Genomic DNA, 23351 nt, shown 5'->3' on the forward strand with positions numbered 1-23351 from the left:
AGGCAGGAGAATTGCTTTTGCCCAATAATTTGAGACCAGCCTGGGGAACACAGCAAGACCCCAATCCCTACAAAAAATAAAATTAGGCTGGGTGCGGTGGCTCACGGTTGTAATCTCACCACTTTGGGAAGCTGAGGTGGGTGGATCATGAGGTCAAGAGATTGAGACCATCCTGACCAACATGGTGAAACCCCGTCACTACTAAAAATACAAAAATTAGCTGGGCGTGGTGGCAGGTGCCTGTACTCCCAGCTACTCGGGAGGCTGAGACAGGAGAATCGCTTGAAAGTGGAGGTTGCAGTGAGCCAAGATCGTGCCAACAAACTCCAGCCTGGTGACAGAGCAAGGCTCCATCTCAAAAATAAAATAAAATAAAATTAGCCAGGCCTGGTGGCCCTCAACTTGTAGTTACAACTAGTTGGTAGGCTGAGATGGGAAGATCACTTGAACCTAGGAGTACAAGGCTGCAGTGAGCCCCAGTCTCACCAGTGCACTCCAGCCTGGGAGACAGTGAAGCCCCTAAAATAGTAACAATGTAACAATAACATCACATAATAACAGCCTAAGTGTAACAATGTTACAATGAAGCCATGAGCACTGTGGCTGAGATCACGACACACGCCCACCTTCTCCACCGCTGGTTCAGTGGCCCTCACTTTGGCCTGTCTCTGAGTCCCCAAGCCAGCCAATGTCCTTGTATTTATGCTGCTTTTGATTCTGTGTTTTTGTTTTTGTTTTTATTTTTGAGATGGAGTCTCGCTCTGTCCCCCAGGCTGGAGTACAGTGACTTGATCTCAGCTCACTGCAACTTCCACCTCCTGGATTCTAGGGATTGTCTGGCCTCAGCCTCCCGAGCATCCGGGACTACTGGCACACACCACCACACCCAGCTAATTTTTGTATTTTTAGTAGAGATGGGGTTTCACCATGTTGGCCAGGTTGGTCTCGAACTCCTGGGCTCAAGTGATGTACCTGCCTGGGCCTTCCAAAATGCTGGGATTACTAAATCGAAAGCTCTTGATGGGAAGGGATTGTGAACAGGGTAGGAGTGAGGGGAGGCTACATGACTGACACTGGAGACCCGGAGAGAGTACTCTGTTGGTGTGGGGCAGGGGGCAGCTCCTCCCAGGGGCCCCCATCTGCCGTGGAGAGGGTCTGTGGGGAGGGAACTCAGGAAGTGAGGAAACCTCTGGCCCCAGAGTCTCCCCTGCCACCTCCTAGGACACTCAGCCAGTCCAGCAGGGCCAGGCTTGCCAGCAATCTTTGGCCACCCACTGGGTCAGGGGCTCCGGCAGCCAGTTCTGCGCAGTACAGGAAGTTCTCTCTGGCGAGTCCCAAAGGCAGATTCCCCAGCATTGCCCAGGCACCAGGATCTCTGCCCTGGCCAGTAGGGGATCCTCTTTGCCGGCTGACACTGTCCCCTGTCCTCTGTATTTTTCCAGGCCACGCCCCACCACGGGGTCTACTCCCGGGAGGAGGAGCTGCTGAGGGAGCGGAAGCGCCTGGGGGTCTTCGGCATCACCTCCTACGACTTCCACAGCGAGAGCGGCCTCTTCCTCTTCCAGGCCAGCAACAGCCTCTTCCACTGCCGCGACGGCGGCAAGAACGGCTTCATGGTGAGCCCCGGCCCTGGCTGCATGTGGGGGCGGCGTGGCGGCCCCTCCCCCTGAGCCGGGCCTCTCTGTCCTCAGGTGTCCCCTATGAAGCCGCTGGAAATCAAGACCCAGTGCTCAGGGCCCCGGATGGACCCCAAAATCTGCCCCGCCGACCCTGCCTTCTTCTCCTTCATCAACAACAGCGACCTGTGGGTGGCCAACATCGAGACGGGCGAGGAGCGGCGGCTGACCTTCTGCCACCAAGGTGGGGCCAGCCCTCCCGTGCACGGCCACCTTCCAGAAAGGCCCCATCGTCCCCATAGCCAGGGTCTTCCCACATGCACCCTGACAGCAGGCCATCCTCCCGGGCAGACCTCCTGTGCCCGCCGTGTCTCCCAGGAAGTCCTGGTATTCCTACCAGCTCTGTGGTTTTCTTTTCTGTCTTTTTTTTTTTTTTTCCCCGAGAGAGTCTTACTCTGTCACCAGGCTGGAGCACAGTGGTATGATCTTGACTCACTGCAACCTCTGCCTCTTGGGTTCAAGCAGTTCTCCTGCCTCAGCCTCTCAATTAGCTGGGATTACAGGCACCCGCCACCATGCCTGGCTATTTTTGTGTGTGTGTGTGTGTGTGTGTGTATTTTTAGTTGTGATGGGGTTTCACCATGTTGGCCAGGCTGCTCTCGAGCTCCTGACCTCAAATGATCCACCCATCTCAGCCTCCCAAAGTGCTGGGATTACAGACATGTACCACCATGCCCAGCTGCTCTAGGGTTTTTTTTTGCTGCAGGTGCTGGCCCAGCCACAGTGCTCTGGACCCTCTGCCAGGCACCCCTGTGCACTTCTGCCCCTGCATGCCTTCCTCTCCACTCCGCCTGTCCAGCCCCATCAAGTCAAGGCCATATCTCACCTGCATTCTGCGTTCTCCCCACTCCCCTGCTCACCAGGTTTTGAGTCACTGATCACTGCATTTTCCGTCCCATAAGCCGGGCCCCACTTTCCAAACCTGGGCAATCGATGATGTCCAGAGACCTTTTCTTTCTTTCTTTTTTCTTTTTTTTTTTTCTTTTTTTTTTTTTGAGACAGAGTCTTGCTCTGTTGCCAGGCACCAGGCTGGAATGCAGTGGCGCGATCTCGGCTCGCTGCAAACTCCGCCTCCGGGGTTCAAGCAATTCTCCTGCCTCAGCCTCCTGAGTAGCTGGGGCTACAGCACACGCCACCACACCCAACTAATTATTTTTGTAATTTTAGTAGAGATGGGGTTTCACCATGTTGGCCAGGATGGTCTCGATCTCTTTACCTTGTGATCCACCCGCCTCGGCCTCCCAAAGTCCTGGGATTACAGGTGTGAGCCACCGTGTCCAGCCTTTTTTTCTTTTTTTTTGTTTAGATGAAGTCTTGCTCTGTTGCCAAGCTGGAGTGCAGTGGCTTGATCTGGGCTCACTGCAACCTCCGCCTACTGGGCTCAAGCAATTTCCCTGCCTTAGCCTCCTGAGTAGCTGGGACTACAGGGGTGAGATGGAGTTTCACTTTTGCCCAGGCTGGAGTGCACTGGTGTGATCTCACCTCACTGCAACCTCTGCCTCCCAGGTTCAAGCAATTCTCCTGCCTCAGCCTCCCGAGTAGCTGGGATTACAAGTGCCCATCACCTCACTCGGTTAATTTTTGTATTTTTAGTAGAGACAGGGTTTCGCCATGTTGGACAGGCTGGCCTTGAACTCCTGGCCTCAGATGATCCACCCACCTCGGCCTCCCAAAGTGCTGGGATTACAGGCGTGAGCTACCGCGCCTGGCTTTGGGACGGGGTTTCTCCATGTTGGCCAGGATGGTGTCGATATCTTGACCTTGTGATTCGCCTGCCTCAGCCCCCAGAGTGCTGGGATTATAGTCGTGAGCCACCGTGACCAGCCCAGAGATGTTTTTAGTTGGCCCACTTGGGCGTAGATGCTCCTAGTGTGGCATGGCATAAGTGGAGGCCAGGGACACTTCTCCACACCCTGCCATGCCCAGGACGGCCCCACCCCAGAGACCGAGTGGCCCCAGTGTCCACAGTGTGGGTGGGGCAGCCCTGCTTGAAAGCAGTAGCTCCGAGCTCTCCCCTTCTCACCCTCTCTCCCCTCTCGATCCCTGTCCCTCTCTCTCCCTCTTTTTCCCTCTCTCTCCCTCTGTCTTTTCCCCCCGGCTCTCTCTTACTCTCCCTCTCTCTCCTCCCTCCCCCTCTCTCTTGTGCTGTCCTGGAGCCCCTGGCCATCCCCGACGTCCCTTGGCTGCTCATCCCTTGTCGATGCTCTTCCTCCCTCTGCCTAGGTTTATCCAATGTCCTGGACGACCCCAAGTCTGCGGGCGTGGCCACCTTCGTCATACAGGAAGAGTTCGACCGGTTCACTGGGTACTGGTGGTGCCCCACAGCCTCCTGGGAAGGTAGGGCCCTTCCACTTCTAAACCTGCCCCCACGAGTGCTTGTCCTGCTGGAACCAGACTGTTCTTCCTGCCCTTCACTCCTTTCACCTCACATGACCTCCACGGTCTTTCCATCCGGCACGTAGAGGGTTCCTTTATGACTGGAGACATCGCTGCTGCCCTAAGAGGGCACCCAGTTCAGCCCATTGCACCCACGTGGCCACTTCCCACGCCATTTTATGCTGGGAATGGCCCTGCTTTGATTCCCACTGCACAAGGCAGGAAACTGAGGCCCACAGTTGGGACTGGCATAAAGTGTAGCACATGGCAGAGCCGGTGTTCCAGTTGTAGAGACCACGGTGCCCCTTCAGGCCGCAGTGCTGCAGAAGGGGTTAGGCTGATGGCAGGGACTCCACCTCCGCCATCCTCAGCATCTTGCCTGCCCCCTCGACCCAAGGTCCAGAGGGCCTCAAGACACTGCGAATCCTGTACGAGGAAGTCGACGAGTCCGAGGTGGAGGTCATTCACGTCCCCTCTCCTGCACTAGAAGAAAGGAAGACGGACTCCTATCGGTACCCCAGGACCGGTGAGTGCCCGGGCCAGGTGGGGGGGCCGGGCCAGGGGTCTGAGGCCTTGGGGTGTGGCTGGTGAGGTGCGCTGTCCCCCAGGCCTTCTGCGCTGCACATGTGTGCTCTGGACATCTGTCAGGGTGTAGGAGGAAGGCTTCTGCCCTGGAGGGGACGCCCCCTCCTCCTGGCTTCCCATGGCCTCTGATCACATAGCTCAGAGGTAGGCAAGCTGTCTCTGGAAGGGGCCAAGGCAGAGGTGTCTCAGGCTTCCAGGGCCAGTCGAAGGCAGGCGCTCTTGCAACTGCCCCACCCAGCTGCTGGAGCAGAAAAGCAGCACGTCCAGGAATGGGTGTGGCAGTGTGCCAAGAAAACTTGACCGAAGTTTAGATTGCAAATAATTCACCTTGAGATGTATGTGATTTTCACGTTAGCCAGTCTGTCACTCCTGAGCTGTTTGTTTTCTTAACCATCCCAGAACTAAAGAAGGATTTTTAGCCATACGAAAACAGAAGGCAGGCTGGATTGAGACGGAGTCTCTCTCTGTCCCCCGGTTGGAGTGCAGTGGTGTGATCTCGGTTCACTGAAGCCTCCACCTCCTGGGTTCAAGGGATTGTCCTGCCTCATCCTTCCGAGCAGTTGGGACTACTGGCACACATTGCACCAAGCTAATTTTGAATTCTTAGTAGAGATGGGGTTTCACCGTCTCTTTGGATTTGGCCCTCACACTACAGTGGTTTTTGTTTGATTCTTTTTGAGACAGGGTCTCACCTTGTGGCTGAGGGAGGAGTACAGAGGTGCAGTCACAGCTCACTGCAGCCTCAAATTCCTGGGCTCAAGTGATCCTGCCACTTCGGCCTCCCAAGTAGCTGGGACTACAGGTGTGCACCACCGTGCCCAGCTAAAATTGAAATTTTTTGTAGAGACAGGGTCTTCCTTGCACAGCTAATACTTAAATTTTTTGTAGAGATGGAGTTTCGCTGTGTTGCCCAGGCTGGTTTCGAACTCCTGGCCTCAAGTGGTCCTCTCGTCTCGACCTCCCAAAGTGCTGAGATTACAGACATGAGCCACCATGCCCAGCCACTCGCAATTCTTAAAACAGCTTTCCAATTATCTTAAAAGACCTCTGGAGCCAAACAGAGCACACGTGCAGCCCAGATTCAGCGTGGAGGCCTTGGGTTTGCCACCCCCGTGGGAGCACGTAAGAGCATCGCTATCGCCGGTACTCTGTGAGTGCCTGCTCTGTGCCATGCTAGATGGACGTTTCCTGTGGGGTGTTTCAAGCTTCCACTGCAAATGGGCTAAGGCAGTCTTTTCCCCCTCATTTGACAGATGAGAACACTGAGGCTCAGAGCTGTCACCTGCCCTGGGGGCAAGTGCCCTAGGGCTGGAGTTGAGTTTCTCATAGGTCTAGCCAGAAAAATAAGGATTCTCCACCCTGCTGTGGCCCACACCCTCTTTTTGGAGCCTGAACTAAGTCCCACTCTTCAGAAACCTCTTGGGTCCCTCATATTTCGCCATTGGCCTCCCGAGGGTGCAGGTCGGGCGGTCACACGGGCTCCCTCGCTTTGCATGGGACACATCCCACTTGTCACGTTGTTGGTGGTTTCCTCGTGACGCCTCAGGCTTTGCCGTCTGCTCTGGAGCTCTCCCGAGGCAGGGATGGCATCTTCCTTGTGTCTGCGGCCCTCACAAGCCCCAGCTCTCAGCACAGAGTATGGCCTGTGTTCCTAAATGAGAAGGTCAAATGTCACGTCACTGTTGGGAATGCGATCCAGGCCCAAAGTCAGAAGGTCCCCGCCTGAGGGGCATCAGGCCTATACCAGCGGGGCAAGGTACCTGCAGACTGACCGTGGGACACCTGGTTTCTGCTGCCTGCCCCCCGCACATTGTGCACCTCTCTGTGGACGTCACCCCGAAGGCCGGCCCCCCCGGCTCTCAGCATGCACAGGTGATGCCTGCCTGGCACTCACCTCACTTTGGTTTTTGCAGGCAGCAAGAATCCCAAGATCGCCTTGAAACTGGCGGAGTTCCAGGTCGACACGCAGGGCAAGGTAAGGGGTCCTGGCGCATCCGAGAGAATCTCCCAGATGATTTGGGGAAGGGCTGGGTAGGCAGCCAGGCAGGATGGGCAGATCACTCACCTCCCTTCTGGGGGCACTCCCAAGGCCCCAGCCCTGCTGCCTGGACTGCCTGGGGCCATCCCTGCATGTGTCTGGGCCTGCGGTCTGGAATCTGGCATGGCGAGCTGGCCTCCCTGTCTCACAGAGGGGGTCCTGAGACTCAAGGCCATGCCTGAGGTAAGGAACAAGCATCGGGTAGGGGTCCTGCGAGGACAGGCTGGGCAGGCACTCGCAGGCTCCCCTGGGAGGGCGTGATGTGTGGGTCCAGAGCTGCCCTCTCTCCAAGTTTCTAGAACAGAGAACTCTGTGGGGCAGACACCGGGGGGACCCCAGCCTCGGATGAGGTGTTTCTCCTCCAGTATTTCGGACAGATCCTCGGGTCAGCTACTGTGGGGAGGGGAGTGTTCTGGACCCCCCTCCCTGCCACCTCATTAGCATCCAGTAAGCAGGGTCCTCATCACCTGGGGGTCATCTCAAAGGACCCCACAGCCTGGAGGTGTCATCAGTCAGCAAAAGGTGTCACCAGCAGATTATACCTCTGACCATATCTCCCTCGGCCCCTGCCGTCCCAGCCACCCACCTCCAGCCCAGCATATTCCTCCCGTCTCTCACGTCCCCACCCCCCGGGGGCTCCGCAGCCGCCCTCACTGATCAGTTCTCTCGGAAGTTGCAAATCCCATAAGATCTAGAAAGGTGTCAGGAAGTTAGGTAGTGTCACATTGGAGAACTCACAGACAGAGCCCTGGGCGAAAGAGGCTGGGGCAGAGGAGAGTCATTGACGGTGGGGACACCAGGCATCCAGAGACACCCTCGCTTTCCCTGCACCACAGGATGGAAGGGCAGAGACAAACCAAGTAGGCCCCTGTGTGCTTTTGCAGAAGTGACATCATGTTTTGGGGAAGCGTGTAAGATAAAACGAAGCTGTTTTCATAATTTGGAGGGTTGAATTCTTTTTTTTTTTGAGATGGAGTCTCGTGCTGTTGCCAGGCTGGAATGCAGTGGCATGATCTCAGCTCACTGAAACCTCTTGACTGCCTGGTTCAAGCGATTCTCCTGCCTCAGCCTCCTGAGTAGCTAGGACTACAGGCATTGCCACCACGCCTGGATAATTCTTATATTTTTAGTAGAGACGGGGTTTCACCATATTGGCCAGGCTGGTTTTGAACTCCTGACCTTGCGATCCACCCGCCTCCACCTCCCGAAGTGCAGGGTTTACAGACGTGAGCCACCGCGCCTGGCCAGGGTGGATCCTTTTTGACACGATTAGGCTCTCCAGACCTCTTTTGTATTCTTGACAGGAGCATTGTGACACATTTCAGGTGATCAGTCTGAGTGGCTTTGCCAGTGATCCACATGAAACCACCCTTCAGGCTGGGGTTTGGTTTTATTTGTTCTTGTTTTTTGAGACGGGGTCTCACTGTCATGCAGGCCGGAGTACACTGGTGCAGTCACGGCCCACTGCAGCCTCAACCTCCCAGGCTCAAGGCAGTCTTCTTGCCTCAGCCTCTTGAGTAGCTGGCACTCCCGGCATGCACCACCACGCCTAACTAATTGTAGGTTTTGTAGAGATGGGGTCTGTCCACATTGCCCAGGCTGTTCTCGAACACCTGACCTCAAGTGATCCACCCACCTCGGCCTCTCAAAGTGCTGGGATCACAGGCGTGGGCCGCTGTTTTCGTGGCTCCTTGCACTCTCAGATGTGCAGAGTCCTTAGGTGGGCTTGGGTGATGCCAGTCAAACAAGGCAGCTTGGAGATGTAGGGCTGGTGACCCACTCAAGTGGTAGAGCTGGAGGCCCCGCCACCCTTTCTCCCTTTAATCTCCTGGAGATGCCATGCCAGCCCCATTTAGGTGGGAGGAAGACCCAGTCCCCTTTCTGTCAATCCCCTGGAGACGCCGTGCCAACCCTGTTTATGTGTGGGGAAACCCTGGGTCCAGGGGCTGTGCTTGCCCAGAGCCACCTGGCTCTAAGGGACAGCCCAGACCAGAGCCTTTGGGTCCAGGCACACGCTGGGGTGCTGCCATTGGCTTACCCCACCCACCTGCCCCTGTTGAGTGCCTGTACTCATTTGTTTGGGCCATAACAAACTACCACAGACTGGGTGGCTTATGTGGCCAAAATTGACTGTCTCGTGATTCTGGGCTCAGTGTCCAACACCAGGCTGCTGGCAGGTGGCTCCTTCTCCATGGCTTCTTGGTGGCCGTTGCTTCCTGTGTCCCTTTTCAAGGCGACCTCCCTGTGTGTGTGTCCACATGTCTCCCTTGTAAGGACGGCAGTCTTGCTGGATCAGGGCCCACTCTTCTCCGTACAACCTTGCCTTAACTCAGTACATCTGCAGGGGCCCCATTTTCAAAGAAGGTTACGTTCTGGGGTCCTGGGGGCTGGCACTCCAGCATATGAATCTTCGGGGGACACGACAAAATAGGTGTGGGTCACACTGGGCAGGCCAGTGACCCACACCTGTTTCCCTTCAGATCGTCTCGACCCAGGAGAAGGAGCTGGTGCAGCCCTTCAGCTCGCTGTTCCCGAAGGTGGAGTACATCGCCAGGGCCGGGTGGACCCGGGACGGCAAATAGTGAGTGTCTCCGGCTGGGACCCGAGGAATTCACAGGCAGGGCCCTGGGCAGCCACCGAAGCCGCCTCCCGGCCTTCTGTGCCATTCCTTCCACCTGCTCATATGCCTTCCCGCAGTGCCACCGCAAGGACGGGTCTCAGCCCAGTGTCCAAAGGGCCCTCCTGACCTCGGCCAGTTTCAGGATGACACACTGGACTTGTGAGTCCCAGTGCCAGAGCCACCAACACACGCGGGTCTAGTCTCCCAAAGTGGGGAGGAGACCTACAGAGGGGATCTCAGGTGTCCCCAGACCTCAGGCTCAGTCAGAAAAACCGAGTTGCAAAGTAGAGGTGCTCCCCGTACTCACTCCACAGCCTCCCAGCCATGTCAGGGAGAAAATGCTCTACCACCTGCCTAAATGGGCCAAGCCTCAGCGGGCAAATTTAGCCTCTGCCTGTTTTTGGACATTCCATGAGCTCAGAATGGCATTTACGCTTATTTATTTATTTATTATTTTTTGAGATGGAGTCTCACTCTGTCGCCCAGGCTGGAGTACAGTGGTTCGAGTTTGTATTTTTAGTAGAGATGGGATTTCACATGTTGACCAGGCTGATCTCGAACTCCTGGCCTCAAGTGATTAGCCTGCCTCTGCCTTGGCATTCATGCTTTTAAGTGATTGGGGGTCAGAAGGGAGGGGATTCACAGAAGATTTTGTCACATGTGAAAGTAACGTGACGTCCACATCCTAGCATCCATGCATAAAGTTGTGTTGGCACGCAGCTGCGCCAGCCTGTTTCCGGACTCTCAGTCGCATAATTGAGTAGCTGTGACAGAAACTGTGGCCCACCAAACTGAAAGTATTTAATATCTGGCCCTGTTTCACAGAAAAACTGCTTCCCAAGGCCGGCCGCAGTGGCTCATGCCTGTAATCCGAGCACTTTGGGAGGCTGAGGCAGGCGAATCACGATGTCAGGAGTTTGAGACCAGCCTGGCCAGCGAACCCCCATCTCTACCAAAAATACAAAAAATTAGCTGGGCCTGGTGGCGTGCACCTGTAATCCCAGCTACTCGGGAGGCTGAGGGAGGAGAATTGCTTGAACCCGGGAAGTGAAGGTTGCAGTGAGCTAAGATTGCACCATTGCTCTCCAGTCTGAGCGACAGTGCGAGACTCTGTCTCAAAAAAGTAAAAAGAGGGCTGGGCGCAGTGGCTCACACCCGTAATCTCAGCACTTTACAGCCGAGGCAGGTACATCACAAGGTCAGGAGCTTGAAACCATCCTGGCCAACGTGGTGAATCCCTGTCTCTACCAAAATACAGAAAACTAGCAGGGCGTGGTGGCGCATGCCTGTAGTCCTAGCTTCTCCGGAGGCTGAGGCAGGGGAATTGCTTGAATCCGGGAGGCGGAAGTTGCAGTAAGCTCAGATCACGCCATTGCATTGCAGCCTGGTGACAGAGCAAGACTCCGTCTCAAAAAAAAAAAAAGGTAAAAAGAAAAACTGCTTCCCGGCCATGTACAGTGGCTCGAACCTGTAATCCCAGCATTTTGGGAGACCAAGGTAGGCACATCACGAGGTCAACAGATCGAGACCATCCTGGCCAATATGGTGAAACCCCATCTCTGCTAAAAATACAAAAATTAGCTGGGCATGGTGGTGTGTGCCTGTAGTCTCAGCTATTCGGGAGACTGAGGCAGGAGAATCACTTGAACCCGGGAGGTGGAGTTTGCAGTGAGCCAAGATCACGCCTCTTGAACTCCAGCCTGGTGACAGAGCAAGACCCTGTCTCAAAAGAAAAAAAAAACCTGCTTCCCCTGCGCTACACTGCTAGGTCTTCTTTCCTTTTTAAATTTTTTATATTTTTTGAAGAGATGGGGTTTTTCTCTGTGGCCCAGGCTGAAGGGAAGTGGCACCATCATAGCTCACTGTACCCTCAAACTCCTGGACTCAAGCAGTCCTCCCACCTCAGCCTCCTGAGTAGCTGGGATCACAGGCAGGAGCCACTGTGCCTTGCTAATATTTTTATTTTTTGTAGCAACAGGGTCTTGCCGTGTTGGCCAGGCTGGTCTCAAACTCCCGGGCTCAAGCAGTCCTCCCGCCTTGGCCTCTCAAATGCTGGGATGGCAGGTCTGAGCCCGGCGCCCACTCTCATTAGGGCTTCACATCCCTGTGATGCTTCCCTCTGGTTTGGTTTTCGTTGCTCTTTCTTTGTGTGGAGGTGCTGCTTTTCCACGTAGAGCACTGACATCTCTGAAAATAAATTCAAGTTTAAAAATTGTTCATTCAGGCCGGGCGCAGTGGCTCATGCCTGTAATCCCAGCACTTTGGGATGCTGAGGCTGGTGGATCATTTGAGGTCAGAAGTTCGAGACCAGCCTGGGCAACATGGCGAAACCCCAACTGTACTAAAACTATACAAATTAGCCAGGTGCGGTGGCGGGCGCCTGTAATTCCAGCAGCTTGGGAGACTGAGGCTGTAGAATCTCTAGAACTTGGGAGGTGGAGGCTGCAGTGAGCTGAGATCGCGCCACTGCACTCCAGCCTGGGCAACAAGAGCAAAACTCCGTCTCAATAATAAATAAAATAAAGCAAGCTATGAAATAAAGCCTGGCAACTGTGGGCCAGGAGTCGGTGAAGAGGAGAAACTTACAGCTTGCCGCCCTGAGACTTAGGCCACTGTTTCCGGAACACTCGGATCATGGAGGCTTGTCACAAATCCTGTCATCCCCTAAGCACATGCCAGGAAGGAAGCCTGTGGGTGCTGTGGGGTTGCTTCGCCAAGAGCAGGTGAAACCGGTGCAGGAAGCCCGGTCCTGATTCCACCGGGGTTTGGACACTGCACCCCTAGCTTCTCTGCGGGCCACTGAGGCTCCCTGCTTCCCTCCCGTCTTCCCCCTCAGTGCCTGGGCCATGTTCCTGGACCGGCCCCAGCAGTGGCTGCAGCTCGTCCTCCTCCCCCCAGCACTGTTCATCCCGAGCACAGAGAATGAGGAGCAGCGGCTAGCCTCCGCCAGAGCGGTCCCCAGGAACGTCCAGCCATACGTGGTGTATGAGGAGGTCACGAATGTCTGGATCAATGTAAGCGGGGCAAGCGCCAGCTGAGTGCCAGTGGCAGGGGGTTTGCCCTTGCATGGAGAAGGGAGCTCAGGGCTTGGCCATCCCTGGCTAGTGGGGAAGAGGGTCTGGGAGGCTGGTGAGACTGGCTCCCATTGGAGCCTATCCCTCATACATTTTTTTTTTTTGAGACAGAGTTTTGCTCTTGCTGCCCAGGCTGGAGTGCAGTGATGCGATCTTGGCTCACTGCAACATCTGCCTCCCGGGTTCAAGCGATTCTCCTGCCTCAGCTTCCCGGGTAGCTGGGATTACAGGCATGCACCACCACACCTGGGTAATTGTATTTTTTTTTTTTTTTTTTTTTTTTTTTTGAGACGGGGTCTCGCTCTTGTTACCCAGGCTGGAGTGCAATGGCGCGATCTCGGCTCACCGCAACCTCCGCCTCCTGGGTTCAGGCAATTCTCCTGCCTCAGCCTCCTGAGTAGCTGGGATTACAGGCACGCGCCACCGTGCCCAGCTAATTTTTTTTGTATTAATAGAGACGGGGTTTCACAATGTTGACCAGGATGGTCTCGATCTCTCGACCTCGTGATCCACCCGCCTCGGCCTCCCAAAGTGCTGGGATTACAGGCTTGAGCCACCGCGCCCGGCCTGGGTAATTGTATTTTTAGTAGAGACAGGTTTCTCCATGTTGGTCAGGCTGGTCTCAAACTTCCGACCTCAGGTGATCTGCCCGCCTCAGCCTCCTCAAAGTGCTGGGATTACAGGCGTGAGCCACCGCACCTGGCTTTTTTTAAAAATTAGAGACAGGGTTGCTCTGTTTCCCAGACTGGAGTGCAGTGCAGTGGTTCAGTCATAGCTCACTGCAGCCTCGACCTCCGGGGCTTAAGTGGTCCTTCCACCTCAGCGTCCTGAGTAGCTATGACTGCAAGCCTACACCACCATGCTTGGCTAACTTACCTCTTTATTTTTAGAGGTAGGATCTTACTATGTTGTCCAGGCTGGTCTCTCAGACTCCTGGGCTCAAGCAAGTTTCCCGCCCCAACCCCCCAAACTGCCGGGATTATAGGTGTGAGGCGCCATGCCCAGCCTGCCAGGATTACAGGTGTGAGCCACTATGCCCAGCTGCCCCCGCCTTCTGACGTATCTTCTGTCTCCTTTCCGGACAGGTTCATGACATCTTCTATCCCTTCCCCCAATCAGAGGGAGAGGACGAGCTCTGCTTCCTCCGCGCCAATGAGTGCAAAACCGGCTTCTGCCATTTGTACAAAGTCACCGCCATTTTAAAATCTCAGGGCTATGACTGGAGTGAGCCCTTCAGCCCTGGGGAAGGTGAGCAGAGCTTGACGAATGCTGTTGACTCATTGTGTTAGTCACATGTGGTTCAATATGCTGTTTGTTCATTGACCGGCTCCCCACTCAGCAGGCACGCCCTGCAGGAGGGGGTACAAGGATGGGCAGGAAGCCAGGCTTCCCCAGTGACTGGTCACGATCTGGCAGGGCTTAGAGCAGGCAGCTATTGGCTTATTCAGGCAGCAGATTTACTGAGCACCTCCCCTGTGCCAGGCCCTTAGCATGACCAAGGGTTGGCCGCCTATGGCCCACAGGTCAAATTCGGCCCGCCAGCTGTGTTCATCAATAAAGTTTTATTGGCACTGGGCCACAGCCACTTGTTTACAGACTGTCTGTGGCCACTTTTGTGCTGTAGCAGTGGAACTGAGTAGTCACAGCAGAAACTGTCATGCAAGGCCAAGATTTACTGTCCAGCCCTTTGTAGAAACCCTTGCTGGTGCCTGCTGTAGGTAGTAGTAACAGAATTATTCATCGTAAACAAAAAAAAAAAAAAGGAAAAAAAAACGCTCTTGGGGCATTCTAGTGGAGGAGGCAGTATTCCACAAACCAGAGGTACTGCCTCTGGCATGATGAGCGTGGAGGAAGGAAATGCAGTCAGCAAGAGGCTTGAGTGCAAGGGGCCTTCTTTCTAGAACGGGAGAGCATGAGGATGTCTCTGGATAGCGTGCTGTGGAGCGGGAGCCTGGAGGAGGTGAGGGGTCCACACAGCAGCTCTGGGCAGAGCCACAGCCCGTGCAAAGGCCCTGGGGCAGGACTGTGCTTGGCATGTTGGAGGAATAGGGAGGAGGCCCCTGTGGCTGGAGCAGAGGGAGAACAGGGAGGAGAGGGTGGGGAGGGAAAGAGCAGATAGCGCAGGTCCTGCTGGGCCTCCAGGAGGACTTGGCTTTGACCCCGAGGGAAACAGGGAGTTGTCACCCTCACCTCGGTTTAAGATGACTCCTCGTCCAGGCACAGTGGCTCACACCTGTAATCCCAGCACTTTGGGAGGCCGAGGTGGACGGATCACGAGGTCAGGAGATCGAGACCATCCCGGCTAACATGGGGAAACCCCATCTCTACTGAAAATACAAAAATTAGCTGGGCATGGTGGCACACACCTGTAATCCCAGCTACTCAGGAGGCTGAGGCAAGAGAATCGCTTGAACCTGGGAGGCGGAGGTTGCATTAAGCTGAGTTCGCGCCACCGCCTGGTAACAGTGAGACTCTGTCTCAAAAAAAAAAAAACCAGATGACTCCTCTGGTTGCAGCTTGCACGGGCCCAGGGGCTGGGGGAGGCGACAGGCTTGCTGCCATGGCAGTGGCTGAGCTGTCCTGGTAGGTCTGATTCTGGACATGCTCTGGCAGCTGAGCCCACACCGTCTGCAGTGGAACGGGTTGGGGATCAGAGAGGAGGGAGGCAGCGTGGATGCCCAGAGGTGTCTGCAGGTCCAGCCTGAGACAGACTCCGAGAGGGACTGTTTGAGGAGAGAAAAATCCAGAGTCGGGTTTGGACGTCCAAACCCGCGGAGGCCAAAGCAGGAGGATCGCTTCAGCCCAGGAGATGCTGTGTGGGCCATTTCCCGTGCCTCGAGCTTGGGGAACCAAGCCAGATTCCTGGCGGGAGCGTGGGTGTCCTTGCACGCTGACGGTGTCAGTCTTGGGATGGGACAGAGCTCTCAAGGGTCGAATCTGAAGAGAGAGGCAGGGTGGTCAGGGAGCCCAGCCTGGGCTCTTTAACGTTAGAGCAGGGACACCGTGGGCGCTGGAGCTGGATGGTTCTCTGTGGCACGGCCATCTGTGCACTGAGCAGCATCCCTGGCCTCCAGCCGTGACAACCAAAGATGTCCCTAGATGTGGCCCGGTGCCCTTTGGGGGCAGAGGCCACACAGCAGCCAAGGCAGGTCCCAACACAGGGGACAGAGACTCCAGGGATGGAGGCGTCCAGGAGTGCAGGAGCCGAGGGGAGAATGAGCCAGGGACGGGCGATGCCATAGGCTGCCTCGGAGCTGAGTGCGAACTGAGGGGGCGGGGGGCGTGGTGACAGCTGCTTCAGGCCAGTATTGGGGTCCTCCTGGGTGGGGATCTGTCTTCAGCTCATCGGTGTTTTGCTTTCTGGCTGGCTGGCTCAGCCAGCACTGCCTGGCTTTGGGATTTCATGTAGATGCTTCTTTTGCCCCCATGAGAAAATGGGCCAGCCTGAGCGTTCATGTTTCAAATGTAGTCTCGAGTGGAGCTGGCAGCAGTTACTGCCCTCCAGGGGCACGGACCCTCCAGGCTGCTGCGGTGCCCCCAGGAACCCCCCGGCCTGTGAGGTGGGCACACCAGGTTTCCCAGCACCCTGCTCGGCCCCCAGCACACAACACACATCTCCTAGACAGCAGCTGCACGGCAAGGAGGTGACCCGAGTGATATCCCATCAGAAGGAACACGCTGGGACTCAGGCAGGACCCTGGGTCCCGGGGCTGGGTAGGAACCCCTCTCCTCCCCAGGCCCCGATACCACAAGTAACCCCACCCAGACCTCCACGCCAGGGAAACCAAGTCTCCTCTCCCGTGCTGTTCATCCCTCCCAACAGACAGGTTTGCAGCGGTTTGTTTAGACCCAAAAGGTTAAGAGAGGACAATGAGTCCTCATTTACAGACTCTCAGTGTGTTTCTGCTGCGTGCTGTGACGCGTCCCACACTGTCATTCTTTACTGGTAAGAATGCAAAAGTGAGGTCAACCCTCCCAGCCCTGAAAAAACCAGTCATAGAACCAGCAGAGCCTTGGTCTCCAGCCCTAGCGCTTTCACCAATGTCTTGTTCCAGCCAGGCACGTGGCTCACACCTGGGTTTCCAGCACTTTCAGAGGCCAAGGCAGGAGGATCGCTTGAGCCCAGGAGTTTAAGACCAGCCTGGGCAACATAATACCCTGTTTGTAACCACCCTTGCCCCCCACCAAAAAAAGTCGGCCAGGCGTGGTGGCTCATGCCTGTAGTCTCAGCACTTTGGGAGGCCAAGGCGGGTGAATCATCTGAGGTCAGGAGTTCGAGACCGGCCTGACCAACATGGAGAAACCCCATCTTTACTAAAAGCACAAAAATTAGTCTGCGTGGTAGTGGGCGCCTGTAATCCTAGCTACTTGGGAGGCTGAGGCAGGAGAATCACCTGAACCCGGGGAGTGGAGGTTGCAGTGAACCGAAAACATGCCATTGCACTCCAGCCTGGGTGACAAGAGCAAAACTCTATCTTAAAAAAAAAACAAAAAAAACTCTTGTTCTACAAAATCCTAAAGTGTCCTAAGAGGTGATGGACCCGGTTGGCTCCACTCTCCCCTGTGCCACACACAGATGTCATGTGGCCTTTGGAGGGTTCTAAAATTGGGGAATCCCAATAAAAATCCAGATTCCTAGTTTCTTTTCTTTTTTTTTTTAAAAAGACAGGTTCTTGGCCGGGCACAGTGGCTCACGCCTGTAATCCAAGCACTTTGGAGGCCAAGGTGGGCAGATCACCTGAGGTCAGGAGTTCAATACCAGCCTGACCAACATGGTGAAACACCCTGTCTTTATAAAAAAAAAAAAAAAAAAAAAAAAGGCTCTTGCTCTGTCATCCAGGCTGGAGTGCAGGGGTTCCCTCATAGCTCACCACAGCCTCAGCCTCCTGGGCTCAAGCGATCCTCCCAGCTCTGTCTCCCAAGTAGCTTGGACCACAGGCACATGCCACCATGTCTGGCTAACTTTTTTTTTTTTAGAGACGGGATCTCACTATGTTGCCCAGGCTGGTCTCAAACTCCTGGCCTCAGGCGACCCTCCTGCCTCAGCTTCCCAAAGTGCTGGGATTATAGCCATGAGCCAGGCGCCAGCTGGTTTCTCGTGGGAAACACTGGGCCTGCCATCCACGTGGAAGGAATAGGCCTCACAGGCCTCCTCGCCTGTCTGGCAGGCCTGACCCAGTGGCCTGTGCTGGCGTGTGAGTTCATGGCAAGCTGGGGCTTCAGCGGCTCCGTGGCAAGTTGGCTCGGGTGGAGTTTGGCCTGGGTGCCTTTGTGCGCCTGCACTGCCTCCCAGACCCCTTCACCTCCCTTCTTTCTTTCCTTCCAGGTGAATTTAAGTGCCCCATTAAGGAAGAGATTGCTCTGACCAGCGGTGAATGGGAGGTTTTGGCGAGGCACGGTTCCAAGGTACCAGGGTCTCCTTGCCGTCCTCCCCTGCTCCACACACGGGTGTTTTACACACACACGAACATACATGCATGTGCACACACTCACGCATACGTTCACACAGACCTGTGAGGACTCTGCTTTAAGCAGTTTGCAGGCCTCAGCACAGCATCTGCCGTACACACAAGCCAATCATTTCATCACATCCCTGTCTCATCTTGAACGTTGTGCCATTCGGGTGTTTTATCCTTTTACCCTGAAATTAAGAAAAATGTTGGAAGCCTTTTAGAAATCATGAAAGAGGAAGCATGTCCTCTGCAGGGCTATGCGTGCAGCTGCCTTGTGGGACGAGATGCTCCCCGATCTGGAGGCCTGTGCCCCACTGTCCCAGGAGACCACTTATCCTCAGTTTCTTCACCAGGGGTCCCTGGTCACCCCAGGCTCCAGCTGCCTCCACTGGCCTCTCAGGCCCTGGGCACAGGGGCGACTCCCTCTCATCCCTCGGGGCTCTGTGGTCTCCTGGCTCCTTTCCGGGCATCAGCCAAAGCCTGCTGGCTCCCAGCAGCAGCAGTGGTTTGGAGACTGTTAGTGTCGGAGCGCGGGGGAAGGAGCTGCTGCCGCCTTCGGGCCAGAGGGCCCTGGTGCTTACGCAGTGCAGGCTGCCGTCCCGATCCTCCAGGAGACCCCACTTCGGTGCCTCCTGGGACTTTTCCAGGGAGGTAGGGCCCTGCCACTTCTGAACCCAAGCACCTGGGTCGAAGGAATGGCTGACCAGGCCGGAGTCTGCCAGGTTCCCTGGAGCCTCTGTCTCGGGCGCAGTGCCCTCCCTGGCCTTCCCACCTGGCTCTGGCAGTCCCTCCCAATTCAAGCCCGGAAAGAGCCATCTGGGGGTGGAGTGCAGGCTCCGAGTCCCACCTGAGGACATGCAGTTCCCAGCTCCACCAAGGGCTGCTTTTGGCCCCCAGGGCCAGATAGGCGCATCTCTCAGGGACGGTTCATCTCCAGCCGGCAGTCAGAGCCAGACTTGGGAGAGAACAGAATGCACCCCAAGTCCAAGGAGGAACATGGGGTCCACTTCCGTGGGGCATGGAGAGGAGCGTGGGCTTAGAGGCATCTGGGATGTGTCACAAGGATCCCCTATCCCCCTGCAGATCTGGGTCAACGAGGAGACCAAGCTGGTGTACTTCCAGGGCACGAAGGACACGCCACTGGAGCACCACCTCTACGTGGTCAGCTACGAGGCAGCTGGGGAGATCGTGCGCCTCACCACACTCGGCTTTTCCCACAGCTGCTCCATGAGCCAGGTGAGCACCGCCCAGCCTCAGCACCACCCCATGCCCATCCAGCAGCTCCCAGCCAGAGCAGTCTCTGATGGCCAGGCACAGTACTCAGGGTCATTCTCAGGGTCTCGCATGCTCATAGCTGCCTCGGGGCAGGCGGGGCCCACCCCTTCCTCCCTGGGAATTGCTTACCCAGGAGGCAGGGGTGGGCACCGCCTGCCTCAAGGAGTGAATTGCCCACCACCCCCCGCAGTGTAGTAAATGGTGGAGCCCCTCAGTGCCTGTCTGATGAGCCTGGGCCCTGCCGCTCTGTGTGCAGTGGTATATGGCCCTTAGCCTCTCGGAACATTCTAGAATGTCAGGTGGTAGCCATGCAGAGGGCTACCCCTAGTCCAGGACACGAGTTGGCTGCAGTTTGCCAGCTGTGGAACCAGAAAGCACGCAGGCCTGGGCAACGGCAGAGCCTTCAGCAGATCCCAAGACGTTAGTGACTGCCCATGGGCCCCTGGCTGGGGGACAGGCGCCTCCTAGCCTCAGCTTCCTGCTCTGCAGAAGGGGGCAATGGCAGTGGTGCACACCTTGCAGCAGTGAATGGAGCTTTGAGGTTTTATGACAGGCAGGGGCACAGGGATGGGAGCGGGTGGGAGGGAAGCTATCCCAAAGCTGTGATGGGCACTCAGAGGAGGGGCGCAGCGGCATCCCCTGGAGCTCATTGCCCCATTCCACCCCAGAACTTCGACATGTTCGTCAGCCACTACAGCAGTGTGAGCACGCCGCCCTGCGTGCACGTCTACAAGCTGAGCGGCCCCGACGACGACCCCCTGCACAAGCAGCCCCGCTTCTGGGCCAGCATGATGGAGGCAGCCAGTGAGTAGCCCCAGCCCCCCGCCGCCCCGCCCAGCCCCACAGGAGCCTCAGCTCTCCAGGCTGTAAAACGGGACAAGGGCCCCATGCTGGGATGAGAGGCAGAGGCCTAGGGGTGGCCTGCTTGGCCTCCCCCAGCACCCAAGCCCCTCCCAGGAGCCTGATAACTCATCAGAGGACGTGACCGACAGCCCCCGCAGTCTGTGGGCCCTGCCGCCCGAGACAGTCCTGGGTCTCAGCTGCAGTCAAGGGCTGGACTGCATGGAACCCAGTAGGGATGTCGCTCCGTGCCAACCCCCTGCCCAATGACAACCAACGAGACAGACCCTGTCACTGGGGAGCTCCCAGGATAGTGGGCAGGTGACGAGTAAACATTTTCATCAGCCGGGCATAGCGGCTCATACCTGCAATCCCAGTGCTTCGGGAGGCCGAGGCAGGAGGACTGCTTGAGCCTAGGAGTTTGAGGCCAGCCTGAGCAACATAGCAAGACCCCCCTCTACAAACATGTTTAAAATTAGCCAGGTATAGTGTTGTGCACCTGTAGTCCCAGCTGCTCAGGAGACTGAGGGGAAAGGATGGTTTGAGCCCAGGAGGCGGAGGCTGCAGTGAGCTGTGATTGCACCACTGCGCTCCAGCCTGGGCAACAGAGCAAGACCCTGACTCTAAAAAACGGTAAAACTTAAAAACATTTTGACCAGTGGTGGTCCGTGCAGGGGTGGCCGGGACCCCCGAGTCCACCCACGCTGGCTTGAAACCCACTGGTTCTCAAGCTTTCGCTTCACCTTCTCAGGGACCCTGGAGTCCTGGCCACAGTGGCATGTAGAGGGTCCTTTATGGTGTCCCGTGCCCAGAGGCTGCCACCCACAACAGCACTGTCATTCCAAGGCCTTTGTCAGGAAAAGGAGCAAGGAGTCCGTCACATGCAGAGCCTCAGGAAATGAGGCAGCCCGACACCTTGCCCCAGAGCCTGGAGGTTGGCCAGAACCTTGCACTGGTGACCCTGGGTTCCAGCGCTGGCCCCATCACACACGTCAGTTTATCACTGTGAAGTGTCCTTTATCAACGCAACTGTATACACAGAGTGCAGGATGAAAGCCAGCTGCCCAGCACACTCCCAGGCTCCCAGGCGTCACTCAGTACAAAGACAACCACTCTGGCCCTGGCTCTGCCGTATTGCTGGGCTTCCGGAACATTCTAGCCACAACACATTTCTGGCATATGTTGGGGGGGTGTGGGCTGGAAAGCATCTGTGATGCCCTCACCCTCCGAGCAGAAACAGATCCCAGGCCTCCCTCCAGAGCTCAGTCCCCTAATCTCCCATCTGCGCCGACACGGGCAGGAGCTGGGGCACTGGGTTCAGATGAGGAGACGGGCCAGGGAGGGCAAGGGGCTCAGAAGGGCACGCGGCCCAGCAGTGCGGCAGAGACCGGAACCCCAGCACCCTGAGGAACGAGGGCCCTGTTTCCTGAAACTCTCAATCTGTGCCACGTTTGAAGACTGCCTGCATTAGGAGTCGGCCGACGGCTGCCAAATCCAGCCGCGCGCCATCTTTCTCGTGTGGTGTGTGGCCAAAGAGACACAGCGCACAGTGTGCCCTGCCACACCATCCCCTGAGCCCAGTGGATTTGCCGTCTGGCCCTCCACAGTAAACCGCCAGCCCCAGACCTGCAGTGCCCTTTACTCAATAAATTGTCTCACCACATTTACCTACATACATTTCTTTAAAGAAAAAACTTTGGGCCAGGTGCGGTGGCTCACACCTGTAATCCCAGCACTTTGGGAGGCCAAGGTGGGTGGATCACCTGAGATCAGGAGTTCCATGACTGGCTGAGGTGACTCCCGCCTGTGATCCCAGCCCCTTGGGGAGACCAAGGCAGGTGGATCACCTGAGGTCAGGAGTTTGAGACCAGCCTGGCCAATAAGGTGAAACCGTCTCTACTAAAAATACAGAAATTAGCCAAATGTGGTGGCGAGCACCACCCACGCTGGCTTGAAACCCGCTGTGCTTCTCAGCTACTCGGGAAGCTGAGGCAGGAGAATCGCTTGAGCCCGGGAGGTGCAGGTTGCAGTGAGCCAAGATCACACCACTGCACTCCAGCCTGAGTGACAGAGCGAGACTCCATCTCAAAACAAAAACAAAAACAGAAACAAAAAAAACAAGCAGTTGGAGACCAGCCTGGCCAACATTGTGAAACCTGTTTCTACTAAAAATACAAAAACATTAGCCAGGCGTGGTGGCGCATGTAATCCCAGCTACTGGGGAGGCTGAGGCAGGAGAACTGCTTGAATCTGGGAGGTGGAGGTTACAGTGAGTCGATATCGCAAGACTCTCTCTCAAAAAAAAAAAAGAAAAGCCCCCACCATCCTAATTGGTCAGCCACTGTTGCTTTGCAAAAATAGCAGTGACCCTACTCAGGAGGCCGAGGTGGGAGGCTCGCTTGAGGCCAGGAAGTCAAGACCAGCCTGGGCAACAGGGAGAAGAGACCCCATCTCTACAAAAACTGTACAGATTTTATTTTCATTAAAAAACAATTTTTTTTCAATCATCAACCCTCAGGAAGCCTAGGAGAAGAGGGGGTGCTTCGGCCCACCCTCTGAGGCTTGGGGTGGGCGGTGGAACAAGGGTGCCAGGCAGATGTGGCTTCCCTGCCAGCCGGACACCCAGGAGGCCACAGCTGCCCTGTCTCCCGCAGGCTGCCCCCCGGATTACGTGCCTCCAGAGATCTTCCACTTCCAGACGCGCTCGGACGTGCAGCTCTATGGCATGATCTACAAGCCCCACGCCCTGCAGCCGGGGAAGAAGCACCCCACCGTCCTCTTTGTGTATGGAGGCCCCCAGGTGGGTGCACACCTGTCCCCGGGCCCCCACCCCGCCATCCACCCAAGGACTCCCCGGCCACTCACCCGGTGTCCCAGGACCCTGCCTGTCCTGACGACACAGCGTTCTCGGGGTGTCTTACTCCTGCCTCAGTGCCTGTCTGCATGCTCCCCGTCTTTCCTGGATGCCTCCCCTTCCCTCTCCGCCTGCTGACTCTCCCCTCTTCCTCTGGGAAGTCCCCTAGTCTCCAGGTTGGGATACAAGTGGCCATGGGCCCTGGGCCCAATTCCCGGAGCAGGGGTCGGGAGTAGGCAGCAGATTGGCAGGTGGACCATCTTAGGCACGGATCTCACCCAGAGCAGCTCTGCCCGCCTGGGGGACACAGGGCGATGTCTGGGGACTTTGTGGTTCATCACAACTGGGAGTTCTGGCCTGGAGTGGCTGCTCAGTGCCCTGCAACGCCCAGACTGGCCCTAGCCCAGAGAATCAGCCACCCAGTGTCAGTGGTGCCAGAGTGGTTGTTCCAGGCAGGACTGGGGCAGTGGCCCAGCTGAGGAGCCCTAGCAAGGTCTCAAGTGCAGGCCCCAGAGCACAGAGGGCCCCTCCCACCTCCTCACTCCCAGGTGTCCATTCAG

The 23351-nt window shown here is 56.3% G+C and overlaps 1 protein-coding gene across 5 annotated transcripts in view; it reads left to right on the forward strand.

The window, feature by feature from the left end:
- Window positions 1-23351, forward strand: part of DPP9 (dipeptidyl peptidase 9) — a 51638-nt gene that overhangs the window by 18582 nt on the left and 9705 nt on the right. For 4 of the 5 annotated variants that reach the window (XR_010344379.1, XM_012436335.3, XM_012436334.3 and 1 more), the window contains 12 exons: window positions 1443-1616; window positions 1692-1860; window positions 3900-4013; window positions 4450-4578; window positions 6551-6612; window positions 9156-9256; window positions 12132-12309; window positions 13455-13617; window positions 17696-17775; window positions 18906-19058; window positions 19766-19901; window positions 22592-22737. Coding sequence is in view for 4 of the 5 variants with exons in the window: in XM_012436335.3 (XP_012291758.2) it covers window positions 1443-1616; window positions 1692-1860; window positions 3900-4013; window positions 4450-4578; window positions 6551-6612; window positions 9156-9256; window positions 12132-12309; window positions 13455-13617; window positions 17696-17775; window positions 18906-19058; window positions 19766-19901; window positions 22592-22737 (1605 nt within the window). In the remaining variant the exon portion in view is untranslated. The remainder of the gene's footprint in view (window positions 1-1442; window positions 1617-1691; window positions 1861-3899; window positions 4014-4449; window positions 4579-6550; window positions 6613-9155; window positions 9257-12131; window positions 12310-13454; window positions 13618-17695; window positions 17776-18905; window positions 19059-19765; window positions 19902-22591; window positions 22738-23351) is intronic. The other variant, XM_064382053.1, reaches the window with a different exon arrangement.

The sequence above is a fragment of the Aotus nancymaae genome, unplaced genomic scaffold (genome assembly GCF_030222135.1).
Source record: "Aotus nancymaae isolate 86718 unplaced genomic scaffold, 86718_ANA_hifiasm-v0.15.2.pri h1tg000028l, whole genome shotgun sequence".
NCBI classification, from domain to species: domain Eukaryota; kingdom Metazoa; phylum Chordata; class Mammalia; order Primates; family Aotidae; genus Aotus; species Aotus nancymaae.